Here is a 23,489-nt window from a genome sequence, read left to right as displayed (position 1 = left end):
ATAACAAGAGTTAACCTGAGAGAGAGAAAGAATAGGAAATTTGGAATTTGAAACCAAAGGGAAGGAACTGATATTTAACTTACCACAGTTTCTCCAACATGTTTGCGATAACAAAAATAGCTGATCTCTGAAGACCTCAGAAGCCCTAATCTTTGATATTATTTTTGTAACTCCAGTGCCATGACACCATCCCTGGGGCAACACGGTAGTGGGGAAACGGAGATATGCGTCAGACATGAAAGGCAGGGGAAGAATGCCGTCAACTCATAGGCACTGCTGGGGTAACACAGGCTGGCAAGCGCGAGGACATCCGGAGGCCGCCAAAGGCTCAAGGACTTCCCGGAAGCAGCCGAAGCGCGGGCGCAGGGACTTCCGGGAGGCAGCTAGTGGCGCATGTGCTAGCGCTTCCGGGCGGTAGCGCGCTGTGTTGTTGGCGGCTCCCAGCCTGCCTCAGCTGCAGCAGCGGGAAGCTCAGCGTCAAGCCCTTGTAGTCCTGTGCGATGGCATCGCGATACGACAGGGCGATCACTGTCTTCTCCCCAGACGGACACCTTTTTCAAGTTGAATATGCCCAGGAAGCGGTGAAGAAAGGATCCACCGCGGTGAGGAAGCGACTCCCGGACTATTCCTCCCTCTGACCAGTCAGGCCATCGTTACTCCACCCCTCCATCCTAGGAGCTCGAGAGAGGAGATTCCCACACTTGTGAAAATTACTTTGTTCTTTTTATTTAGGGAGACAGACTTTTGAGAATTGGGCTAGAAGTGGCAGAGTAAAAGTTGGTAGATTTCCCCGATCTCTGCTGTTCAACTCCTCCTCTTTAATGGTAGCTACAGATGCAAAACTAGGGGTGTGTGTGTGTGTGTGTGTGTGTATGTTATGTGTTAATGCTGTGACTGACAATAGGGAAATAAAAAGCTTCTAATGTGTAACAGCTATCTGAATGCTCGTGGTCCAGTTCCTCGGTAGTTCAGAGACCCCTGAACTGTTAAAAGTTAACAGTTGCTTCATGTTAGGAACTATTTTTTAATAACAATTAAGATAAAAATAAAAATTGGCCACACCTGCCCCCAAATATGGACTAAATCAATATAAAATTAAAACTCTTGTTGACGAAGAAATGATTAAAAACACAGTTCAAATACACGCGTTAAAAATATCCCAAAATTGCCAGGCGCGGTGGCTCACGCCTGTAATCCCAGCACTTTGGGAGGCCGAGGAGGGCGGATGACCTGAGGTCGGGAGTTTGAGACCAGCCTGACCTACATGGAGAAACCCCGTCTTCACAAACTTGTCCTAATATTTCGCAGCCTTTTAGAGGCTCAAAAGCCCAAAAACTTCCACTTTTTTGTCCACTTAAAAAAAATGTTGAAGTTCCTTGAGAGATTATACCCTACCTTAAGCTTAGATTTATGTATCCACATTACTGAAAAACTTAACAAATACTCAGGGTAGGAGTAATACTGCTGCCAAGTTTTAACTACATTCAATAATTTTAGTGATTTATAAAAATTAAAGAGGACAAAAGTGCCCTAGTGACACAAGATCTATTATCCCAAATCTTCTAAGTCCTCGCCTATGAATTAAAAGGATCGGATATTTTTATTCTCTCGATTTCATGAGCATGTTTGTTGTGTACTTTGGAAATTGAGCCAGTAGCTATGAGAATACACAGTATGTTTCTAAGTCTAGCAGTGTCTGTATTTTCTGACTTTCTTTGTTAAAGAAGGAAATAATTCACTTTCATTATAAATCTAACAGATGTAAGTGGCAAAAAAAAAAAAAACAACACTAGAAGAAGAATCGTTTTAAAAGTATTTTTCTATTTAATTGGGCCCACCAGTTTTGCTTCTGTTTTACAAGTAATTTTTTTAGAATTATAAATTTAAGGAAAGCCTGATGTAGCTTAAACCAAAAGGGTACCATTTTGATAAAAACAAAAAGTTATATAATCCCCAGCATAGCATGTAGCATATGGTTAGAAAATAATGCCCAAGTTTTAGAACCTAAAATAAAGGGAGTAATAGGAGAAGACTGGGGTGTAATAAGAAACCACATTGGCTCATTTAACATGTTTTAAGAGTGCTGTAGAACTGATTGATGGTTCCTTTGTAATGAGCGGTAAAAGGGTAAGGATATAAAAATACCTATAGTGGGCATTTTTAAAGATACATTGGAAGAATGAGACACTTTTGTCTTAGAATTCTGAAATTATAATTTGCATGTTTGCATGGAGTTATTCATTGTGTTTCCTTGAGAGTGCTATGACCTTTTACATAGGGTAAAGTTTTTTAATGGCACTTGATTATTAAAACATGTCACAAAATATTCTATCTAGAAGTGCAGATTGATGTTATGAGTTATAAATAAGCCGAGGTTGACTAGCTTTGACCAGTATGTAGATGTGATATTATTTAGTAATGTAAGAGTTATATGGGCCACAATAAAGGCTTTGTGTTCTACTTCCTTGTTGATGATTATCTGATAGCAAGAAAGGAGACAAGAGACTTGTTTTCTTTTTGCTTTAGTTCCCTTTTCTGTAAATGCAAATTTGTTTGAATAACATTTTGCAGAAGTAATACCTTTCTTCTTAGGGAAAAGAAATGAATCTTTCACAATATTCCCGTGAAAACGGTAAGATTTATTATCATTCCTCGTTTTGTCCTTTCTGTGACCCCAAACTGTTATTAGCTCTGTATTTCCTACTTTATCTAATCTCAGCTCCACAATCTAGCCATCAAAGTCTTCCATAATCCTATCCACCCTCTTAATTTCGGAGGCAGCTTCTTGGCTTCACTAATAGGTGTTGCTGCCTACAGAAAGGGGAGAGAGGAAAGGGGAAACACCTTTCTTTCTGCTGCTCTGCATCTTATTTATCCTTTAATAATCTCTGCACATTTGTGCTCTATAATGAAGCCTTCTCTGATCCACTCCAGTCATCTTGGATCTTTGTCTTTTCTGAATTTATAATCTGTACCACAGAATATTGTACAGTATTTACTATTTGACCTGATATTTTCTTTAATTTCAGGTATATTTAATAGTCTCACACCAACTGGATAGTAAGATCTCTGAAGATCTAGACAGTATAATTCCTTTTTCTATTTCTACTACACAATATACAGTAGAGGGGCTAAGAAGGCAGTAACTAACATTTAAGAAATACTTTTACCAGGCATTTTGTATATATTATCTAACATTAGGTACAATGTTTAATCCCCTTTTATTATATGTGAAACTATGATTCAGAAGCATATATAGCTTGCTGAAAGTACCCAGCTGGAGAGCGATGGAACTCATATTTGTAATTATTTTGTTCTAGTTCCAAAGCCCCTGCTCCTTGCATTGTAGCATGAAATTTGTTCAATAAATGTTTATATATTAATTAGCTTCCATTATCATGAATGTAGAAATCAGATATGTATCATCTAAGGCAATTAACTTCGTGAAGCTTCAGTTTCTGTAATAGTAAAATAGGTATCAAAATAGCACTTGCGGCTGGGCATGGTGGCTGATGCCTGTAATCCTAGCACTTTGGGAGGCTGAGGCAAGTGAATCACTGGAGATCAGGAGTTCGAGACCAGCCTGGCCAACATGGTGAAACCCCATCTCTACTAAAAATACAAAAAATTAGCTGTGCATGGAGGCACGTGCCTGTATTCCCAGCTACTTAGGAGACTGAGGTGGGACAATTGCTTGAACCCAGGAAGCGGAGGTTGCATGAGCCGAGATTGTACCAGTGTACTCCAGCCTGAGTGACAGAGTGAGAATCTGTCTCAAAAACAAACCAAAAAAAAAAAAATTGCACTTGCTTCATAGAGTTGATGTGAGAGTTGAATGAGGTAATAATGCATGTGAAGCATCTTAAACAGAATCTGGTTCAAAGAAAGTACTTAATAAATTGTAGCTATTATTATTTACTATTATTTGTTTTCTCTTTTTTTTCCATTTTGTCTGCAGTGCTTCTCACACATTCATTTATTATTTCAAGACATTTTGTGTTGAATACTTACATATGCTAAATGTGATGCTAGGTCACGTACAAGATAGATAGCATCACATACAAGATAGATTTGATCCCTGTCCTCAGAGAGCCTACTATCTATCGGGAAAGTTAGATAATTACATAAATAGTCCTAACAAAACCTGAATGAGTATTAGGGTATGAGGCATTATGGGAACCCCAGGTGTTGGAGAGGCCCCTCTGAAGAAATAATACTTAAGTGGACGTCTGAAAGATGAGAGGTTGTCAAGTGAAGAAGTGGAAGGAGAAAGAGTGAAGAGTATTTTTGACAAAGGAAATAGCTTGTGGGAAGGCAAGTAGAAAAAGACAGCTATGTTCTATGAACTGAAAGGCATTCAGAATTGTTGAAGCAATGGAAAAATAGAAATAGATGAAGCTAGAACCTGGTGCCAGATCATGGAATGCCTTTAAACCATGTAAGTGAGGATACACTGAATGAGAGACCTTGAAATGTTTTGATGTGGCTATTGTCAGTCTCCAGATTATTGCTTTTCTGTTATTCTATTAACAGACTACATTTGTCCAACAACAGAGATACTCACATGACCTAGGTAGAATCATTCGTAATTTCTATCTTCCTGGCCACAATGATGAGCATGTCACTCAAATCTAGCCAATGATAAGTTCACCCTTAACAACTCTTCTGACTAGAGACAGTGGTAGCTTTTATTCTCTGGGAGAATTGATGGGATGTGAGTCCAAGGTTCCTGGTGGCCATGCTTTTACTATACAGAGAAACGCTTTCCACATTAGGAAAGCAAAAAGCCAATATGCAAAGAGTGCATATTAAAGTCCCTAGATCCTTTTGTCTCATGTCTAGCTCTGTGCTATGTTGATTTGCTTAGTGACAAATGGTCCCTATATAAGCTTTAAGTAAAGGAATGCCACATTCAGACTTTTTCTTCTCCTCCTCCTCTTCTTCTTCTTCCTCTTCTTCCTCTTCCTCTTCCTCATTTTATTTTCCAAATATTTCTCAGGCTACCTATTACCTGTGGTCAGTGAATTGGATGAAATCAAGACTAGAGACAGGGAGACCAGTTAGGATTCTATGGAAATAGTCTAGATGAAAGATAATAACTAGCTTTTACTAGACTTGGGGAGAAAGTGAAAATAAGGCAGCTTCCAGAAAAACATTAAGCGGTATACTTATTACAATTTGATGGTTATATGGATGGTGTTGACAGAGGTATAGGAGAAGGAGGAATAAAAGTTGGTGTCCCTGTTTCTGGAGTTATAAATTGTTGTCTTGTGACCAATAAATTTAATTTGATTTATTTCAGTTGTGAGAATATTTTGAGATTTTTGTTTTAGTCCTAATATATATTAAATTGTTACAATATCCCATGGCTTGTTAAGAAGGCATATTCCCTATAAAGTTTAACATTTGTTCATTTGATGAGGATAGGATATGGAAGGAGGATGGCTGATTTGAAATATAATGGTTAAGATAATATAATGATATTATATTATACATTATATTTATTATACATTATATTTATTATGATATAATAAATATAATGGATAAATTGATAAGAAATTAGAGAACAATAAAAATGGTACTGCCATTTACTTAGCGAATGTAAAGCACTAAGTTTTGGGGGAAGATAACTGTTTTGGACCTGCTGAGGTTGAGGTGCTTATGGAAACTGCAGCAGACAGACTTTAAAATGGCCTCCAGTGATCCCCACCTTCTGGTGCTCATGCCCGTGTATCCTTGTATAACCTTCCTCCCTTAGATGTGGGCTGAACTTAGTGACTTGCTTTTAAGAATGGAATAGGTGAAAGTGACGAATGTCACATCAGGGATTAGGTTGCAAAGAAACGGCGACTTCATTTTGTTCACCCTTACTTGCTGTTTTCCTCGCTTACTCTGGTGAAACCCAGCGCCATGTTGAGTTGCCCTCTGCAGGGCCCAATGAGGCAAGGAACTGAAGGAAACGTTTGTTCAAAATCTGGTACAGAACTGAGGTCCTTAGTCCAACAGCCCAGGGGAACTGAATCACATGGCCAACAACCATGTGAGTGAGCGTGGAAATGGGTCCTTCCCCAGTCAAGCCCAGAGGTGTGTGCAGCACTGGTAGACAACTTGATTGCAGCCTTATGAGAGATCCTGAGCCAGAGGCCTTAGCTAAACTGTGTCCTGATTCCTGAACAGAGACTGTGAGGCAGCTGAAAAATACATGTTTGACATTTGAGAGGTTGATCTTAGCTGGAAATAATAATTTTGAAGTTCATTTTTTTTCTCCCCTATTAAAAACCTATATTGAAGGTCAAGTAAATGCATACTCTTGAGTACCCTTCTGTGTTCAATAAGACTATAGACTGTGCAGAGGATAGTCTGCAACTGAACCTTGAGGGAACTTAATGTCCTGTGTAATTAACTTGACTAAACTCTGAGAGAAGAGGGATAGAAACCAGGCTGTTATGGGCTGAGGGATGATGACAATATTTGGCTTAAAGGGCTTGAAAGAAAAAAAGTGAGATTAAAGAGGAATGGTCTTAAAATTTTAAGATAAAAGAGATTAACATAGGTTTCTGTTTGTTGAACTTCTCACTTTGTTCGCATGGTGTTTTCCTGATCTGGCTTGTTTGTCTCTGTACTCTTGTAGCTTACTGAGCTTTTAAAAGATTGTTACTTTTTAATTCTTTGTCAAGAAATTCATAGATCTCCAAACTTTATTTTGTTCCTTTGGTAGTATCATGTTTCTCTGATTGTTTATGATTCTTGTGGCCTGGCATGGATGTCTGCACATTTGAAAAAGTAAGTTCCTCTTCAGATTAGCTTCAGCAGGAAAAGTTCTTCACGATTTGGTCCATCCGGAGATTTGGGGTGGGCCTGCCACTAGAGTCCTTTGGCAGGCTGGCCTGATGCCTAGGTCAGCAGGCAGGCTGACTTGGCACCAGAGGTGCGAGCCTTGCACCAGGGCTCACTGGGGTGGGCCTGGAACCTGAGTCCACAGAAGCAGACCTAGAGCTTGGATCCATGGGGTCCATGGTAAAGTCAGATACTCACGTTACTCTCCTTACCACACATGGATGGTGTCTCTCTCTGCACTGTGTTGCTGGGCCTTGAAGGACAGGTGATGTGGATAATGTGAATTGTCTTTCCCACTCTCTTCAAAGTGTCTTTTTATATTTCTGTACTTTGGTCACTCACCTGGATTCTTTTGTTCTTAGGGAGTATTTTCACACATAGTAGTACAAACTGGTATTTCTGCTGGGAGATGGGCATGGGACACTCCTATTCTGTCATCTTGCTGATGTCACTCCCCTAATTTTTGTGATGAATATATTGTTTTGAGATTTTGGCATCAGCCTTCATAAATGAGGAATTATTGGTTCTTTTATTTATTTAGAAAATGTTGTATTTGCCAGATTTTAACGTTGTTAAATAGTTTTACTAAAGGGTTAGGAACATCCCCACTTTCATCTGCATCATAGAAAAATTTAAATAGCACAGGAATTACTCGTAACAAAATTAGCAATAATTCATCCATGAACTCTCTAGGTCTGACACTTGATTTGAAGATTAGTTCTTTTCTGAAATTATCACGTTTGTTAGTGAAACAGAGTTTTCTGTCTTTTCTTGAATCAATATGGTCAGTTTAAAATTTTTCTACTCTGTAATTTCTTTTAATCAGATTTTCAAATTTATTAACTTAAGGTTATAATTTTTAAATTGTTACTTTTCCACACTTGTATGTGTTTCTTTCACTCTATTCCCTTCCTGATGAGATTAACTGAGAGATATATTTTAATTATTTGCTTAAAATAACCAACTCTTGGTATTATTTATCAGTTTTATTGTTTTCTCCGTAACCATTAATTTTTGCTTTTTTCTTTTTTTTTCCCTTAAGCTTAGCTGCAGTATTTTTATCCCTTTTTGTACTTATTGATTTAATTCATTTTAATATTTTTTCTTACTTGATTAAAAAAGTAAAATTATAAATTCTCTCCTGAACATAATTTTGACCGCACTCAAAATACTTCGATATTAACATATTCATTATCAACATTTTCTAGTCTGTATTGGTACTTTTAATTTCTTTACTAAGTCAAAAATTATTTATGAGAGTTAGAAATTGTTGTCATGTGACCAATAAATTTAATTTTATTTATTTCAATTGTAAGAATATTTTGAGATTTTTATTTTAGTCCTAATATATATTAAATTGTTACAATATCCCGTGACTTGTTAAGAAGGCATATTCCCTATAAAGTTTAGCACTTGTTCATTTGATGAGGATAGGATACGGAGGGAGGATAGCTGATTTGAAATATGATGGTTAAGAAAGCGTTCTTGGATAAATTGGTAAGAAATAAGAGAACAATAAGAACAAAAGCCTAGTTCTTTTTTTTTTCTTTTTTCTGTTTCTTTTTTTTTTTTTTTGAGAAAGAGGCAGTGGCGTGATCACGGTTCACTGCCTTGAACTCCCAGGCTCAAGTGATTCTCCCATCCCACCTCAGCCTGCTGAGTAGCTGGAACTACAGGTGCGCATCACCATGCTCAGCTAATTTTTTTATATTTTGTAGAGATGGAATCCCACTATGTTGCCCAGACTGGTCTGAAACTCCTAGGCTCAAGCAATCCTCCCACCTCAGCCTTCCAAAATGCTGGGATTATAGGCATGAGCCACCACACTCGGCCAGGCCTAGTGCTATATTTAATCTATTCTGTATTTTCATTTCAATAATGCTAATTTATAACACATTTTATATAGTGATATTGTACAAAGCAATTATAAACACCAATACCTATGCCAAAATTTTTAGATTACCCCTATAATACAGGACCAAAATTCTAAACTTTCCTCTAAAAAATAGGAGAGAAAAAGGAGCAATAGTCTTCCTACTTGTTTTCTTCTTGTTTGAATAGAGGCTTTCTAGGCCGGGCGCGGTGGCTCACACCTGTAATCCCAGCACTTTGGAAGGCTGAGGCGGGTGGATCACGAGGTCAGGAGATGGAGACCATCCTGGCTAACACAGTGAAACCCCATCTCTACTAAAAATACAAAAAATTAGCCGGATGTGGTGGTGGGTGCCTGTAGTCCCAGCTACTCGCGAGGCTGGGGCAGGAGAGTGGCGTGAACCCAGGAGGCGGAGCTTGCAGTGAGCCCAGATCGTGCCACTGCACTCCAGCCTGGGCGACAGAGAGAGACTCTGTCTCAAAAAAAAAAAAAGAATAGAGGCTTTCTTTATCAGTAATGAGTAATGTTGGGTAAGGACATTTGGTCTTTCTCTTGGCTGCTTGTGGCCCCTGTCTTAACTTAGATTATTTGGGCAGCTAAAACAAAAGACAATAGGCAGCATACTTTATAAACAACAGACATTTATTTCTCACAGTTCTAAAGACTGGGAAATCCAAGATCAAGGCTGATTCAGTGTCTGGAGAGTACCCATTTCCTAGTTCATAGTTAGAACTTTCTTGCTGTGTCCTCACATGGTGGAAAGGGCAAACAAGCTCTCTTGGGCCTCTTTAATAAGGGCACGAATCCCACTCCACTGTCGTGATCTAATCACCTCCCAAAAGCCCTACCTCCTGATAGTATCACCTTAGGGGTTAGGATGTCAACATATGAATTTGGGGGGGATATAAACATTCAGACTACAGCAACTCAATCCCTATCCCTCCAAATTGTGAAAACTTTTACAGAATTTTATCTATTTAACTTTCTTTACTACTATTAATACTACCAGCACTGGTACTGCCGCCTTTATAAAGAATCCACATGGATTCCTGGCATCTTCTTTCATTTTGCTTAATTTTGCACTATATAGCGGATTCTCAAATGACATTGTTTTGTTCAACATTCTTTTGTTATAACATTGATGAGAAAAAAAAAATGGATTCCCACCAAAGGCCACTCTATATGGAGTTTGTTAGTCTTCCCCATGTCTACATGGGTTTTCTCCAAGTACTCCAATTTCCTCCAACATCCCAAAGATGTGTGTGTTAGGTTAATTGATGTGTCTAAATTGTCCCGGTCTGAGTGAGTGTGTGTATGAGCACAGCCTATGATGGAATGGTATCCTGTCTGTGGTTGGTTCCTGCCCTGTACCCTGAACTGCTGCGATAGGCTGCAGCCACCTGTGATCCTGAACTTGGATAAGCAGATTGGTCTTATTCATTTTGGTCTTCTGTGTTCCCTTTTCCCATAAAATGAATGAATGAATACAAATTATTATAAAATAAAAATTTATAAAGTATATAATAATCATACAGATGCACAACAGTAAACAGGTATGAAAGCACTTAGTGAGCTTGTCATAGACCTTATTGTTTGTTTTTAAACTGAATGGTGGTAGGAGATGCTCCTTAAAATTTTTGCTTTGCAAACGTTTATTCTTTGATTTAACCCACCACCACTGTGACTGCTGTCACTCATGGATTCATCAAAAATTGGATAAATTATTATCATACTTTTTTTTTTTTGAGCTTGAGTCTCACTCTGTTGCCCAGGCTGGAGTGCAGTGGTGCAATCTCTGCTCACTGCAAGCTCCGCTTCCTGGGTTCAAGCGATTGTTCTGCCTCAGCTTCCCGAGTTGCTGGGACTACAGGCACCTGCCGCCATGCCCGGCTAATTTTTGTATTTTTAATAGAGACAGGGTTTCACCATGTTGGCCAGGCTGGTCTCAAATTCCAGACCTCAAGTCGTCCCCCTGCCTCAGCCTCCCAAAGTGCTAGGATTATAGGTGTGAGCCACCGCACCCAGCCTTGTCATATTTGTTTTTATTAGTGTTTCTTAAATGTATATACAGCTCACAGTTATTTCAGTGTTTAATATTAGAGGTGTTTTAGGTCTTTGTTTAGAAGTTTGGTGATGTTTTTGTGACCAGAAATATTTCATATGAATCTAACTCCTGTTTATATTAATTAGGAGTGATAAAATTGGTTTCATTATACATCATTTCTTTATAGTTGCAATTTTCAAGAACCTGTCAATGACATTAAGTGAGGACTTACTGTATTTAGATAGCGCTTTTTCAGGTATATTGTATGAGATTAGGACACTCATAATTTCAGCACTGGTGGTATTTCCTTTGCAATTTCTACCTATTTGTCTTCTTTGCTTTGAGTCTGGGGAATGTATCTCCAATAAACCTATACATATGCAGCTGTTTTCTAGAAGGTTACTTTTCTTGTTTTTATTGAATGCTTAAGGAGAAGTCATTTCCCCTAAGTCATATGTTAGAATAACTTGGTTTTATATTTAAAACTGACATCTGAATATATATATGTATTTTCATGACTTGACAGGTCGGAATTCGAGGTACCAACATAGTTGTTCTTGGAGTAGAAAAAAAATCTGTTGCCAAGCTTCAAGATGAAAGAACTGTGAGGAAAATTTGTGCCCTTGATGACCATGTCTGCATGGCTTTTGCAGGTACTTATGGACCTACAATATGATGCATAGTGTCTTACTGTAGTAGGGCAATACAGTTACCTCAGTGCTGCAGTTGTGCTATATTTATAAAACGTGTGGAGCTGTTCTACAAACAATATATCCTATGTTTTAAAGCAAATACTAACTTTGTAAACCAGGATTTTTGATAAAGTACAAATGTTAAAAGATATATATGACTTTACTTCAAAATTTAGGTAGCTATTTTCTTTTCAAAACTTTTTATTTTGAAATAATTACAGATTTAGAAGAAGCTACCCAAAACATAGAAAGTCACCTTTACACAGTTTCCCTAAATGGTAACATCTTTAAAAACAGTAAATTGAAATTTGGTGAGAGCGTATTCAGATTTTGCCAGTTTTACATGCATTCACTTCCATGTTCATGTACATGTGTACAGTTTTTTTGTATTTGTTTTTGTTTTTGAGGCAGAGTTTCACTCTAATTGCCCAGGCTGGAGTGCAATGGCACGATCTCGGCTTACTGCAACCTCCGCCTCCCTTGTTCAAGCGATTCTCCTGCCTCAGCCTCCCGAGTAGCTGGGATTACAGGCATGCATCACCACACCCGGCTAATTTTGTATTTTTAGTGGAGATGGGATTTCTCCAAGTTGGTCAGGCAGGTCTCGAACTCCCAACCTCAGGTGATCCACCTGCCACAGTCTCCCAAATTGCTGAGATTACAGGCATGAGCCACCACACCTGGCCTGTGTGTGCAGTTTTATTACAGTAACCACATATGTAGATTCATGTAGTCATCACTACAGTCAAGATACATAACTCTTCCATCACCACAAGGCTACCTCATGCTATTTCTTCTCACCATCTCTACTTTCTGGAAACTACTCTCTATTCTGTATCTCTATAATTTTGTCATTTTGAGAATGTTATATGGATAAAGTCATATAATATATAACCCTTTCAGATTAATCTTTTTTATTCAGCATAATTCCCTTGCAGTTCATGCAAGTTGTTGCATATATCCATTCCTTTTTATTACTGAGTAGTATTCCATGGAATAAAGGCACCAGTGGGTTTGTTAACTCTTCTACTGAGGGAATTTGAGTTACTTCCAATTTTTGACTGTTATAAATAAAGCCTCTATGAATATTTTTGTACAGATTTTTGAGTGAGAGTAGGATTTCATTTCTCTGGGACAAATTCCTAAGAGTATAGTTGCTGGATTATATGATAATCCATGCTTAGTTTTATGAAACACTGCCCGTCCAGAGTGGTTATACTATTTTAAATTCCAACTAGCAATATATGAGTGATTCATTTGCTCTGTGTTATTGGCATTTCATATTGTTGCTTTTCTTCATTTTTTTATATTCTTATACATGTGTAGTGATATCTAATTGTAAGTTTAATTTTTATTTCCCTCATGGCTAATAATTTTGAACTTATTTTTTATGTGCTTATTTGCCTCTATACAGCAAATAAGACATGCCTCTTGTCTTTTTTTTTTTTTTTTTTTTTTTTGCTCATTTTCTAATTGGGTTTTTTTTAACTGTAATTTTATATTGAAGTTTAACAACCTCATTCAAGCCATGCATGATGGTGCACATCTGTAATTGCACCTACTCAGGAGGTCAAGGCAGAAGAATTACTTGAGCTTAGAAATTTGAGTTCCGCCTGGGCAACAGAGCAAGATAATCTCTCTTAAAAAATAAAAAAATAAAATAAAAACTTCATTCAGAAAAACAAAAATGGCTTTATTATACTGTCTTTAAAAAGGAGTTATCTTTTCACAAAACAAGTCTTAATAAATATAACAACACTGAAACATCCAGGCATGGTGACTCACGCCTATAATCCCAAGATTTTGGAAGGCTGAGGCAGGCAGATCATTTGAGCCCAAAAGTTCGAGCCAATCTGAGCAACGTGGTGAAACCTCATCTCTAAAAAAATACAAAAATTAGCTGGGCATGGTGGCGTGTGCCTGTAGTCCCAGCTATTTTGGAGACTGAGCTGGGAAGATCCATTGAACCCAGCAGATTGAGGCTGCAGTGAGCTATGATCACACCACTGTATTCCAGTCCAGGCAACAGAGTGAGACCCTGTGTATTAGTCCCTTCTTGCATTGCTATAAAGAAACACCTGAAAAACAACAACAACAAAAAAGAAATACCTGAGACTGGGTAACTTACAAAGAAAAGATATTTAATTGACTCACAGTTCCACGGGCTGTACAGGAAGCATAGCAGCTTCTGCTTCTGGGGAGGCCTCAGAAAGCTTTCAATCATGGTAGAAGGCAAAGGGGGAGTGAGACATCTCACATGGCCAGAGCAGGAAGAAGAGAGAGAGAAGGGAGAGGTGCCAAATACTTGTAAATGATCAGATCTCGTTAGAACTCTATCACAAGAACATCTTTGGGGGATAGTGCTAAGCTAGTCATGAGAAACCACCCCCATGAGCCAATCACCTTACACCAGGCCCCATCTCCAACATTGGGGATTACAGTTGAACATGAGATTTGGGTGGGTACAGAGATCTAAACCATATCACCCTGTCTCAAAAAAAAAGAAAAAAAAAAAAAAGATTGAAACCATACAGAGTATTTTTTCTGATCAAAATGGAATGGAACTAGAAATTAATAGCAGAAGGAAGACTTGAAAATCCACAAACAAGTGGAAGTTAAGCAATATATTCCTAAATCACCCATGGGGCAGTGAAAAAAAAAATCACAAGGGAAATTAACAGATAACTTGAGAGAAAGGCAAATAAAAGCACAACCTATCAAAACTTGGGGAACGTATTGAATGTAGTGCTAACAGAAAAATTTATAACCATAAACACTTACATTAAAAAAGAAAGATCTCAATTCAACAACCTGCCTTTATACTTTAAAACTAGGAAAATAAGAATAAACTAAGTTTAAAGCTAGTAGAAAGAAGTAATAAATCCCTGATGACTCCTTCCCATAGATTGTATATCATATTGTCTGTTAGCATGTAGTGTTTTCAGTTACTTTCTACTGTTATAAAATACTGTGGTACTAAATTTGAGAAAAAGAAGCATAAAGACCAGGACATAGATAAATAACAGAATAGAAAAACAAAAGAGAAAAATAACAAAACCAAGAGTTTGTTCTTTGAAAAGATAAACAAAACTGACAACTCTTTAGCTAGACTGTCTAAGAAAAGAAGAGAGAAGACACAAGTAAAATGAGAAATGAAGAAGGGGACATTAGTGCCAGTTTTACAGTTTTAATTCTTAAAAACAATTTTAAGAGAGTACTGTGAACAACTGTACATGGACAGAATTCCTTACAAATTACCTTGCTCAATAAGATATATTAATAGAATCTGAGCAGACACAATAAGACATTGAATCAGTTATCAAAAACCTCCCAACAAAGAAAAGTCTGGGATCTAACGACTTCACCAGTGAATTCTACCAAACGTTTTAATGAAGAATTAATAGCAGTCCTTCTCAAACTCTTCCAAAAAATTAAGAAGTAAACACTTCCAAGTTTATTCTATGAAGTCAATATTAACATGATGCCAAAGCCAAAGACATTACAAGAAAAGAAAACTGTAGACAAATATCCCTTATGAGCAGTGAGCAAAAATCCTCAACGAACTACTAGCAAACCAAATTCAGAACAATAAAATAATAATACATCATGACCAATTTGGATCTATTCCTGGAGTGTAAGGATGGTTCAACATATGAAGATCAATCAATGTAATGTACCACATTAGCAGAAGGAAAGAAAAAAGCTATATAATTATATCAATAACATAGAAAATGCATTTGACAAAATTTAACATTCTTTCTTGGTAATGGTGCCCAACAAACTAGAAATAAAAGGAAGTCACCACAACATAATTCAGGCTATCTATGTAAAAAATTCACAGCTGACATCATACTCAGTTGTGAAAGATTGAAAACTTTCCTTCTAGAAACAGAAAGAAGATAAGGATGCCCACTTTTACCACTGCTATTCAACATAGTAATGAAAGTCTTAGCCAGAGCACTTAGGAAAGAAAAATAAATAAAGGTATCCAAATTGGGAAGGAAGAAAAATCATCTCTATTCACAGAAGACATGATCTTATATAGAAAACTAAAGATTCCACCAAAAACGTTGCAAATAATAAAGAAATAGAGCAAATTTGTAGGACACAAAATCAACACCCCAGAGTAATTTCTTTCTTTTTCTTTTTAATTTGAGATAGGGTATCACTCTGTCACCCAGCCTGAAGCACAGTGGCATCATCATAGCTCACTGCAGCCTTGAACACCTGGACTCAAGCAACCCTCCCACCTCAGCTTCCTGAATAGTTGGGACTGCAGGTGTGTGCCATTGCACCTGGCAATTTTTTAATTTTTATTTTTGTAGAGGCAGGATCTCACTATGTTGCCCAGGCTGGTCTCAAACTCTTGGCTTCAAGTGATCCTCCCAGCTCAGCCTCCCAAAGTGTTACAATAAAGGTGGGAGTCACCACACCAAGCCCCAAATCATTTCTATGTACTGACAATGAACTGTCAGGAAAGGAAATTAAAAAAAACAATTCTGTTTACAATAGTATCAAAAAGAATAAAATACTTATTGGGAATGAATTTAAGGAGGTAAAAGATTTGTACTCTGAAAAATGCAAAACATTGCTGAAAGAAATTGAAAAAGACACAAATGGAAAGATATCCCCCATTAATGGATTGGAAGACTCAGGATTATTAACATGTCAATACTATCCAAAGCAGTTTAGATTCAGTGTCATCCCTAACAAAATTCCAATAATTTTTTAAATAAAAAAGAATTATAACATTCATATGGAATGACAAAACAATTTTGAAAGAGAAGAGCAATCTTGGAGGTCTCACATGTCTTGTTTTTGAAATCTACTACAAAGATACAGTAGGCAAAACAGTTTCATGACTGGCTTAATGAAAGACATGTAACTAATGGAATTGAATAAGAGAGCGTAGTAATAAATCCTTGCATATATGATACGGTCAAATGACTTTTATCAAGGATGCCAAGACTGCTCAGTGGGGGAAAAGACAATCTTTCAAACAAATGGTGCAGGGGAAACTGAGTATTCGCATAAAAAGAATGAAGTAGGACCCTGCCTAACATCACATACAAAAATTAACTCAAAATGAATGGAAGACCCAAACATAAGAGCTAAAACTATAAAGCATAGTGGGAAAGCTTCATGAGATTAGATTTGGAAATGATTTCTTGAATATGACACTAAAAGTACAGGTGAAAAAACAAGTCGGACTACAAAAAAATTATTTCCTGTACCATGTGGAACTCCACTTAGTAGCAGAAATTTTACATTATGATTGTATCCTCCATATAAAATTGTGGCACGGGTTGAACATACCCAATTGGAAAATCCAAAATGTTCCAAAATCTGAAAATTTTTGAGCACCAACATGATGCTCAAAGGAAATGCTCATTGGAGCCTTTTGGATTTTTGACTTTCAGATTAGGGATGCCCAACCAGTAAGTATAACGCAAATATTCCAAAACTTGGAAAAACATCTGAAGCACTTCTGATCCCAAGCATTTTCAGATGAGGGATGAGGGATACTCAACCTGTACATATTTAAGAGCACTAGAGTGAATACTCATTTTTTTCTGTAGATTGTTCATTTTTAAGCAAAGTGAAATTGTAATTCTAAATGTAAATTTTAATTTGATTCCTTTTTTTTTTTTTCCCAGAGACAGGGTTTCACTTTGTCACCCCCAGTAGGAGTACAGTGGCATGATCGTAGCTCACTGCAGCTTTAAACTCCTGGGCTCAAGCAATCCCCCTGCCTCAGCCTCCCAAGTAGCTAGGACTACAGGCATGTGCCAGCATGCCCTGCTAGCTTTTTGATTTTTTTGTAGAAACAGGGTCTCTCTGCATTGCCCAGGCTAGTCTCAAACACCTGGCCTCAAGCAAGTCTCCTGACTCATTAAATGTAAATTTTAATTGTAATTTGTTAAGATAGAATTTGTTCTCTGCTAGCCAATTAATAATAATCTTGCTACTTATTAAAAACAGATGTACACATAACTATGTTGCTCATATACTTTGACAAATTTATCACTATTTTTTCCTTGAATCAGTTATATTACTACTTTCCTAAGTATGTTACTTTTGTTTCCTCAGGCTTGGATGATTTACATTGTAAAGGGGAAATACATATTCTGTTTGATCATATTTCAAATTGAGTGACGTTTTCATCCATAGGAAAACCTATAAATACATATTCTGTTTGATCGTATTTCAAATTGAGTGACGTTTTCATCCATAGGAAAGACTAAATCAGTGTCTTACCATTTCTTTCTCATCGATAACATTTGCAAAGGGAAAAAGAGAATCAGTTTCTCTTCATTTAACTGAGTATCTGATTACAATTTCTACCCAACCTACGAGTGATGATTAAGAGTAGCATATTCATATTAACTATCTTCAGGGACTGAAGATTCTTCCAGGTTTGTAGAAACAGGATTAGAAATGGTGTGGAAGGGAAACAAGAATTTGTGACAGCAAAAGACCGGTAATTTTGTTAGAAATGACTACGCTTCCAAGATTTTGTGAATGCACTTTCTCGGCAGTTTAGTTAGTATTAAGAGAGTAGGGAAAGAAACAAAATGGACGTGGAAAAGTCAGATGCTGAAGTTTAATACAAATGTTTGCAACCTTGCATCAGTTAAAGTTCATGGTCAGTTTGTTACTCTTTTGATAAAAACTCTTTGTCTCCTTACAGAAGTGTTGAGAATTAATCACATGATAGTTTGGTATTGCAAGAGCAAGGTCAAGTGTTTTCTATTTTAACATTCTTCATTTTCAAACTCTTGGTTTTAGACAAAACACTGAGAAGTGACATGTCACAGTTGTGTTAATGGAGTTTGAATTCAGGGAATATATATTTGATAATTAAGTAATATTCTTGTTTTCATAAAAGAAATCAAGTTTACCATTAGTGTGTAAACTAGTATTCTTTAAAACATCTTATATAAAAAACAAATAAGAATGGATCAACTTAAATCTTGAAATAAATCAGAATGTAGTACACAGGACACTTTATCTTACAAATATTTTTAAATTAGCATGTATTGAGAAAAGGATAAGAAAGATTTCATTGTGGCTAAAATCCATTTGACAAGGAAAAATGTATTGTAAAAAATATGTTTTTGTAGTTTTTGTGAAGTTTTGACAATTTTTATAGGACTTACTGCTGATGCTAGAGTAGTAATAAACAGAGCCCGTGTGGAGTGCCAGAGCCATAAGCTTACAGTTGAGGACCCAGTCACTGTAGAATATATAACTCGCTTCATAGCAACTTTAAAGCAGGTAAGCTAATATTCTAACATACTTTGTCAAGCTCTCTCCTTTTTCATCATTTTAAGTCCTATCATAGAAGTACTACAGTTATTCCAACCACGTGGTCTATTAATCTATTAAATTTCTTATTCCTCACAATTACTTTATATTCATATTTTTATTCCAGTAAAATGGATTGATTTAATCACTAGAAATCTTGATCAGTATTAATTCTGGGAATTATATTCAAATTAAAAAAAAAACAGTAAGTCTGATCTTTTAAGGAGATTTCTATGCTTCTGGAGATTAATACAAAGTGTTCTTTAAAGTTTTCCAGAGAAGTACCCTTTTTCTTTCTTTTCTTTTCTTTTCTTTTTTTTTTTTTTTTTTTTTTGAGACAGGGTCTTACTTTGTTGCCCAGGCTGGAGTGCAGTGGTGTGATCTTGGCCCACTGCAGCCTCGACCTTCTGGGCTTAAGCAATCCTCCCACCTAAGCCTCCTGAGTAGCTGGGACCATAGGCATATGACACCATGCCCAGCTATTTTTTGTAGTTTTTGTACAGATGGGGTTTTGCTATATTGCCTGGATTGGTCTTGAATTCCTGAGCTCAAGCAGTCCACCTGCCTTGACCTCCCAAAGTGCTGGGATTATAAGTACAAGCCACGGTGTCTGGCTTCACCTACAACTTTACTGTGGTTTGAATGTGTCCCCAAAAAAGTTTGGGTTAGAAACTTAATCCCTGATGTTACAATGTTGAGAGGTGGGGACTAATGAGAGGAGTTTAGGGTTTCACCATCATAAATGGATTAATACCAATTATAAAAGAGCTTAAGGCTGCAAGTTCAATCTCTCGCTCTCTCTCTCTCATCTCTCTTGCCCTTTCACCTTCTGTGATGGGATGACATGGCATGGCATGAAAGCCCTGGCTAGATGTAGCCTTGTCAGTCTTGGACTACTCAACTTCCAGAACTGTAAGAAGCAAATGTCTATTCTTTATGAATTACCTAGTCTCAGGTGTTCTGGAATGCAGCACAAAATGGACTAAAGCAAAACCTAAGCATAACTGATCAGATATGATTTCTCCTCAATCCATGCATAAATACATAGCTTAACAGTGAGTATAATCATGATATCTAAACTGTTTTTTTACTAATTTTAAATATATTTTATATATGAAACATTGTCTTTTTAGTTATTATTCTAACTATGTAATACTGTTTCTAGTTGCTATGTCATAATTTAGTTACATTGTTCCTGGTTTCTTTCATTTTTCTTCTCTCTCTTATTCTCTCTCTGCTACTGTAATGATAATACTCTTTCCCACAGCTTTTGTTTTTATTTTTGGAATTATGTTGTTAAATTTTTTTAGTATAGGATTACTAGATTAAAAATTGTAATTGGTTTTAAGATTTGTTTTTTATGTGGCTAAATTGCTTCTTATAAAGATTGAGACTATTTTTATTGTGCAGCTAGCAATGCATAAATGTACCCTTGAAGAATCATGAACATTAGATTTTCATTTTTCTTTTATTTTGCAAATAAGTATCATGTAGTACTCTAACAGTTGTTTTAATTTGTGTCTTATAATTGGTGATGAGGTTGAACTATTTTTCCACCTGTTGGTTTGCTGATTTCATTTCTCCTTTTGTAAGCTATCTTTTCATATGTACTCAAGTGGTTAAGAGTATGCCTTCAGGAGCCAGAATTTTGGAGTTTACATCCTGGATTTGCTACTTTTTAGTTAATGCCTTGGGCAAACTATTTTCCTACTTTACCTTTAATTTTTTTTTATTGGTAAAATGAGCATTACAATAATATGAACTTTGTTAACTTGCATTATGGAGTAAATGATTTAAGACATTTTAGGTATTTAGAACACTTCTTGGCATGAGTTTTACCATTTTTATTTTATTTTATTTTATTTTATTTTTATTTTTTGAGACAAATGCCTGCTCTGTCGCCCAGGCTGGACTGCAGTGGCCTGATTTCGGCTCCCTGCAACCTCTGCCTCCCAGGTTCAAGCAATGCTCATACCTCAGCCTCCTGCGTAGCTAGGATTACTGACACATGCTACCACAACTGTCTAACTTTTGTTTTTTTTGTAGAGACAGGGTTTCACATGTTGGCCAGGCTGGTCTCGAACTCCTGAGCTCAAGTGATCTGCCCGCCTCAGCCTCCCAAAGTCCTGGGATTATATGTGTGAGCTACAACACCTGGCCAAATTTTACCATTTGTTTTCATAGAGATTTTTAATAAACTCATTATGTATCCTTTATATGTAAGTTTTAACTTATTAGCTTATTAAAAAATTGCCCTATTTTGGTTTCTTGAAATTTGTTAATGCAGGTTGCAAGGAAGTCCAACATTACGTTATTCTACTTATTTTATTTGCTTTGATTTTCCTAATCATTAAAAAGACATTCACCAAATACAAGGAACAGAACATTGTATACACAAAATTCCCAATTGTAGTTTTTAGGTTTTCTTCCAGAAATATCAAGGCTATGCAGAGTGTATTTACGGAAACATAGTCATGTGAATGGAATTACCACTGAGAAGGCCTGGGGCTCTCCGGCAGAAGATCGATATCTCATATGCACCTTTTGTAGTTTTGGTTTTTTTGTTTTTTTACTTGTTTTTTGTTTGTTTTGAGATGGAGTCTCACTCTGTCACCAGGCTGGAGTGAAGTGGTGCAGTCTTCTCAGCTCACTGCAACCTCCGACTCCCTGGTTCAAGCGATTCTCCTGCCTCAGCCTCCTGAGTAGCTGGGATTACAGGCACGTGCCACTACGCCAAGCTAGTTTTTGTATTTTTAGTAGACACGGGGTTTCACCATGTTGGCCAGGATGATCTCGTTCTCCTGACCTTGTGATCCACCCGCCTCAGCCTCCTGAAGTGTTGAGATTACAGGTGTGAGCCACCGCCCGTGGCCTACTTTTTCATCTTAAGAAAATGATTCATTAGGCTAGGCACAGTGGCTTATGCCTGTAATCCCAGCACTTTGGGAGGCCAAGGTGGGCAGATCACTTGAGCCCAGAGCCCAGGAGTTCAAGGCCTGGGCAACATGGTGAAACCTCATCTCTACAAAAAATAGCTCTATAAAAAATAGCTGGATATGGTGGTGCACACCTGTAACCCCAGCTATACTTGGGAGGCTGACACAGGAGAATCGCTTGAACCCAGGAGGCAGAGGTTGCAGTGAGCCAAGATCATACCACTGTACTCCAGCCTGGGTGACAGAGTGAGGCGCTGTCAAAAGAAAAGAAAAGAAAAGAAAAGGGTTCCTTAAGGAAATAAAAGAGTCTTCCCTCTAAGGTATATTTACAACAGCTACTTTATACCTAGGTGTGAACTAGGACATTAGGAAGTAGTCAAAGCAATTTTGGGCAAAAAGAATAAAACTGGTGGCATCACACTACCTGAAATCAAAATGTATTCAGAGATATAGTAACCAAAATAGCATGGTGCTTTTGTGAAAAGCAGACACATCAGCCAATGGAACAGAATAGAGAACTCAGAAATAAATCTACATACATTCAACTGATTTTCAGTAGGGATGCCAGAAACGTACATTGGAGAATGGACAACCACTTCAATAAACGGAGCTGGGAAAACTGGATATGCAGAAAAAATGAAATGAAACCTCTGTCTCTCTCTCACCATATACAAAAGTCTACTTAAAATGGACTAAAGACTTTAATGTATGATCCAAAACTATAAATCTACTAGAAGAAAATATAGAGGAAATGCTTTAGGACCTTGGGCTAGGCAAAGATTTTTATGGATAAGACTTTAAAAGCACAGGCACCAAAGACAAAATTATTTGCAAAATATTCATTTGACAAGGGATTAGTATCTAGAATGTACAAGGAACTAAAAACAACTGAAAACCAAACAAACCCAAATAATCTTCCTGAAAAAAATGGGCAAATGAACTGAATAGACGTTTCTCAAAAGAAGAAATACAAATGACCAACATGTATATGAAAAAAAATCACTAATCATCAAATAAATGCTACTCAAAACCACAGTGATGTCATCTCACCTCAGTTAGAATGGCTATTATCAAAAAGACAAAAAATAAATGCTGGCAAGAATACAGAGAAAGGGGAACTCCTGTACACTGTTGGTAGAAATGTAAATTAATACACACATTATGGAAAATAGTATGGAGGCTCCTCAGAAAACTATTAGTAGAAGTAGAACTATCCTATAATCCCACAATCCCACTACTGGGTATTCATCCAAAGGTAAAGGAATCAGTATATCCAAGAGATGTACACACCCCTGTGTTTATCACAGCAGTATTTACAACAGGCAAGATATAGAACCAGCCTAAACATTCATCAACAGATAAATGGATAAAGAAAATGTGGCATAGAAACACAATTGAATACTACTTAGCCATAAAAAAGAATGAAATTCTGTCATTCATTATAATGTGAATGAGCCTAGAGGACATTGTGTTATGTAAAATAAGTCATGCAGAGGGAGACAAATACTGCGTGTCCTTATTCATATGTGGACACTAAAAAAGTTGTGTTTGTAGAAATAGAGAATAGAATACTGTGTGTGTGTGTGTGTATATATATATAAAATATATACATCTATAACAAATATATAATATATATAAATAAAATATACACACACAGTATGCTATATAGAGTGTATATATGTATCTATATATATATTTAAAATATACACATACACAGAGTATGCTACTCTATGTAGATTTTGTTTTTGTTTTTTTGAGACAGGATCTCACTCTGTCACCCAGGCTGGAGTGCAGTGGCA

The 23,489-nt window shown here is 36.9% G+C and overlaps 1 protein-coding gene across 1 annotated transcript in view; it reads left to right on the top strand.

Annotated features, from left to right (window-relative positions):
- Positions 1 to 403: 403 nt before the first annotated feature.
- PSMA8 (proteasome 20S subunit alpha 8) overlaps positions 404 to 23,489 on the top strand; it is a 56,081-nt gene continuing 32,995 nt past the window's right edge. Inside the window, exons 1-3 of the mRNA XM_045378174.3 lie at positions 404 to 602; positions 11,281 to 11,407; positions 18,600 to 18,724. Coding sequence (XP_045234109.1) covers positions 501 to 602; positions 11,281 to 11,407; positions 18,600 to 18,724 — 354 coding nt within the window. The 5' untranslated portion in view covers positions 404 to 500. The remainder of the gene's footprint in view (positions 603 to 11,280; positions 11,408 to 18,599; positions 18,725 to 23,489) is intronic.

Source organism: Macaca fascicularis, chromosome 18 (genome assembly GCF_037993035.2).
Source record: "Macaca fascicularis isolate 582-1 chromosome 18, T2T-MFA8v1.1".
In the NCBI taxonomy this organism is placed as follows: Eukaryota; Metazoa; Chordata; class Mammalia; order Primates; family Cercopithecidae; genus Macaca; species Macaca fascicularis.
This window is presented reverse-complemented; position numbering and strand designations above follow the sequence as displayed.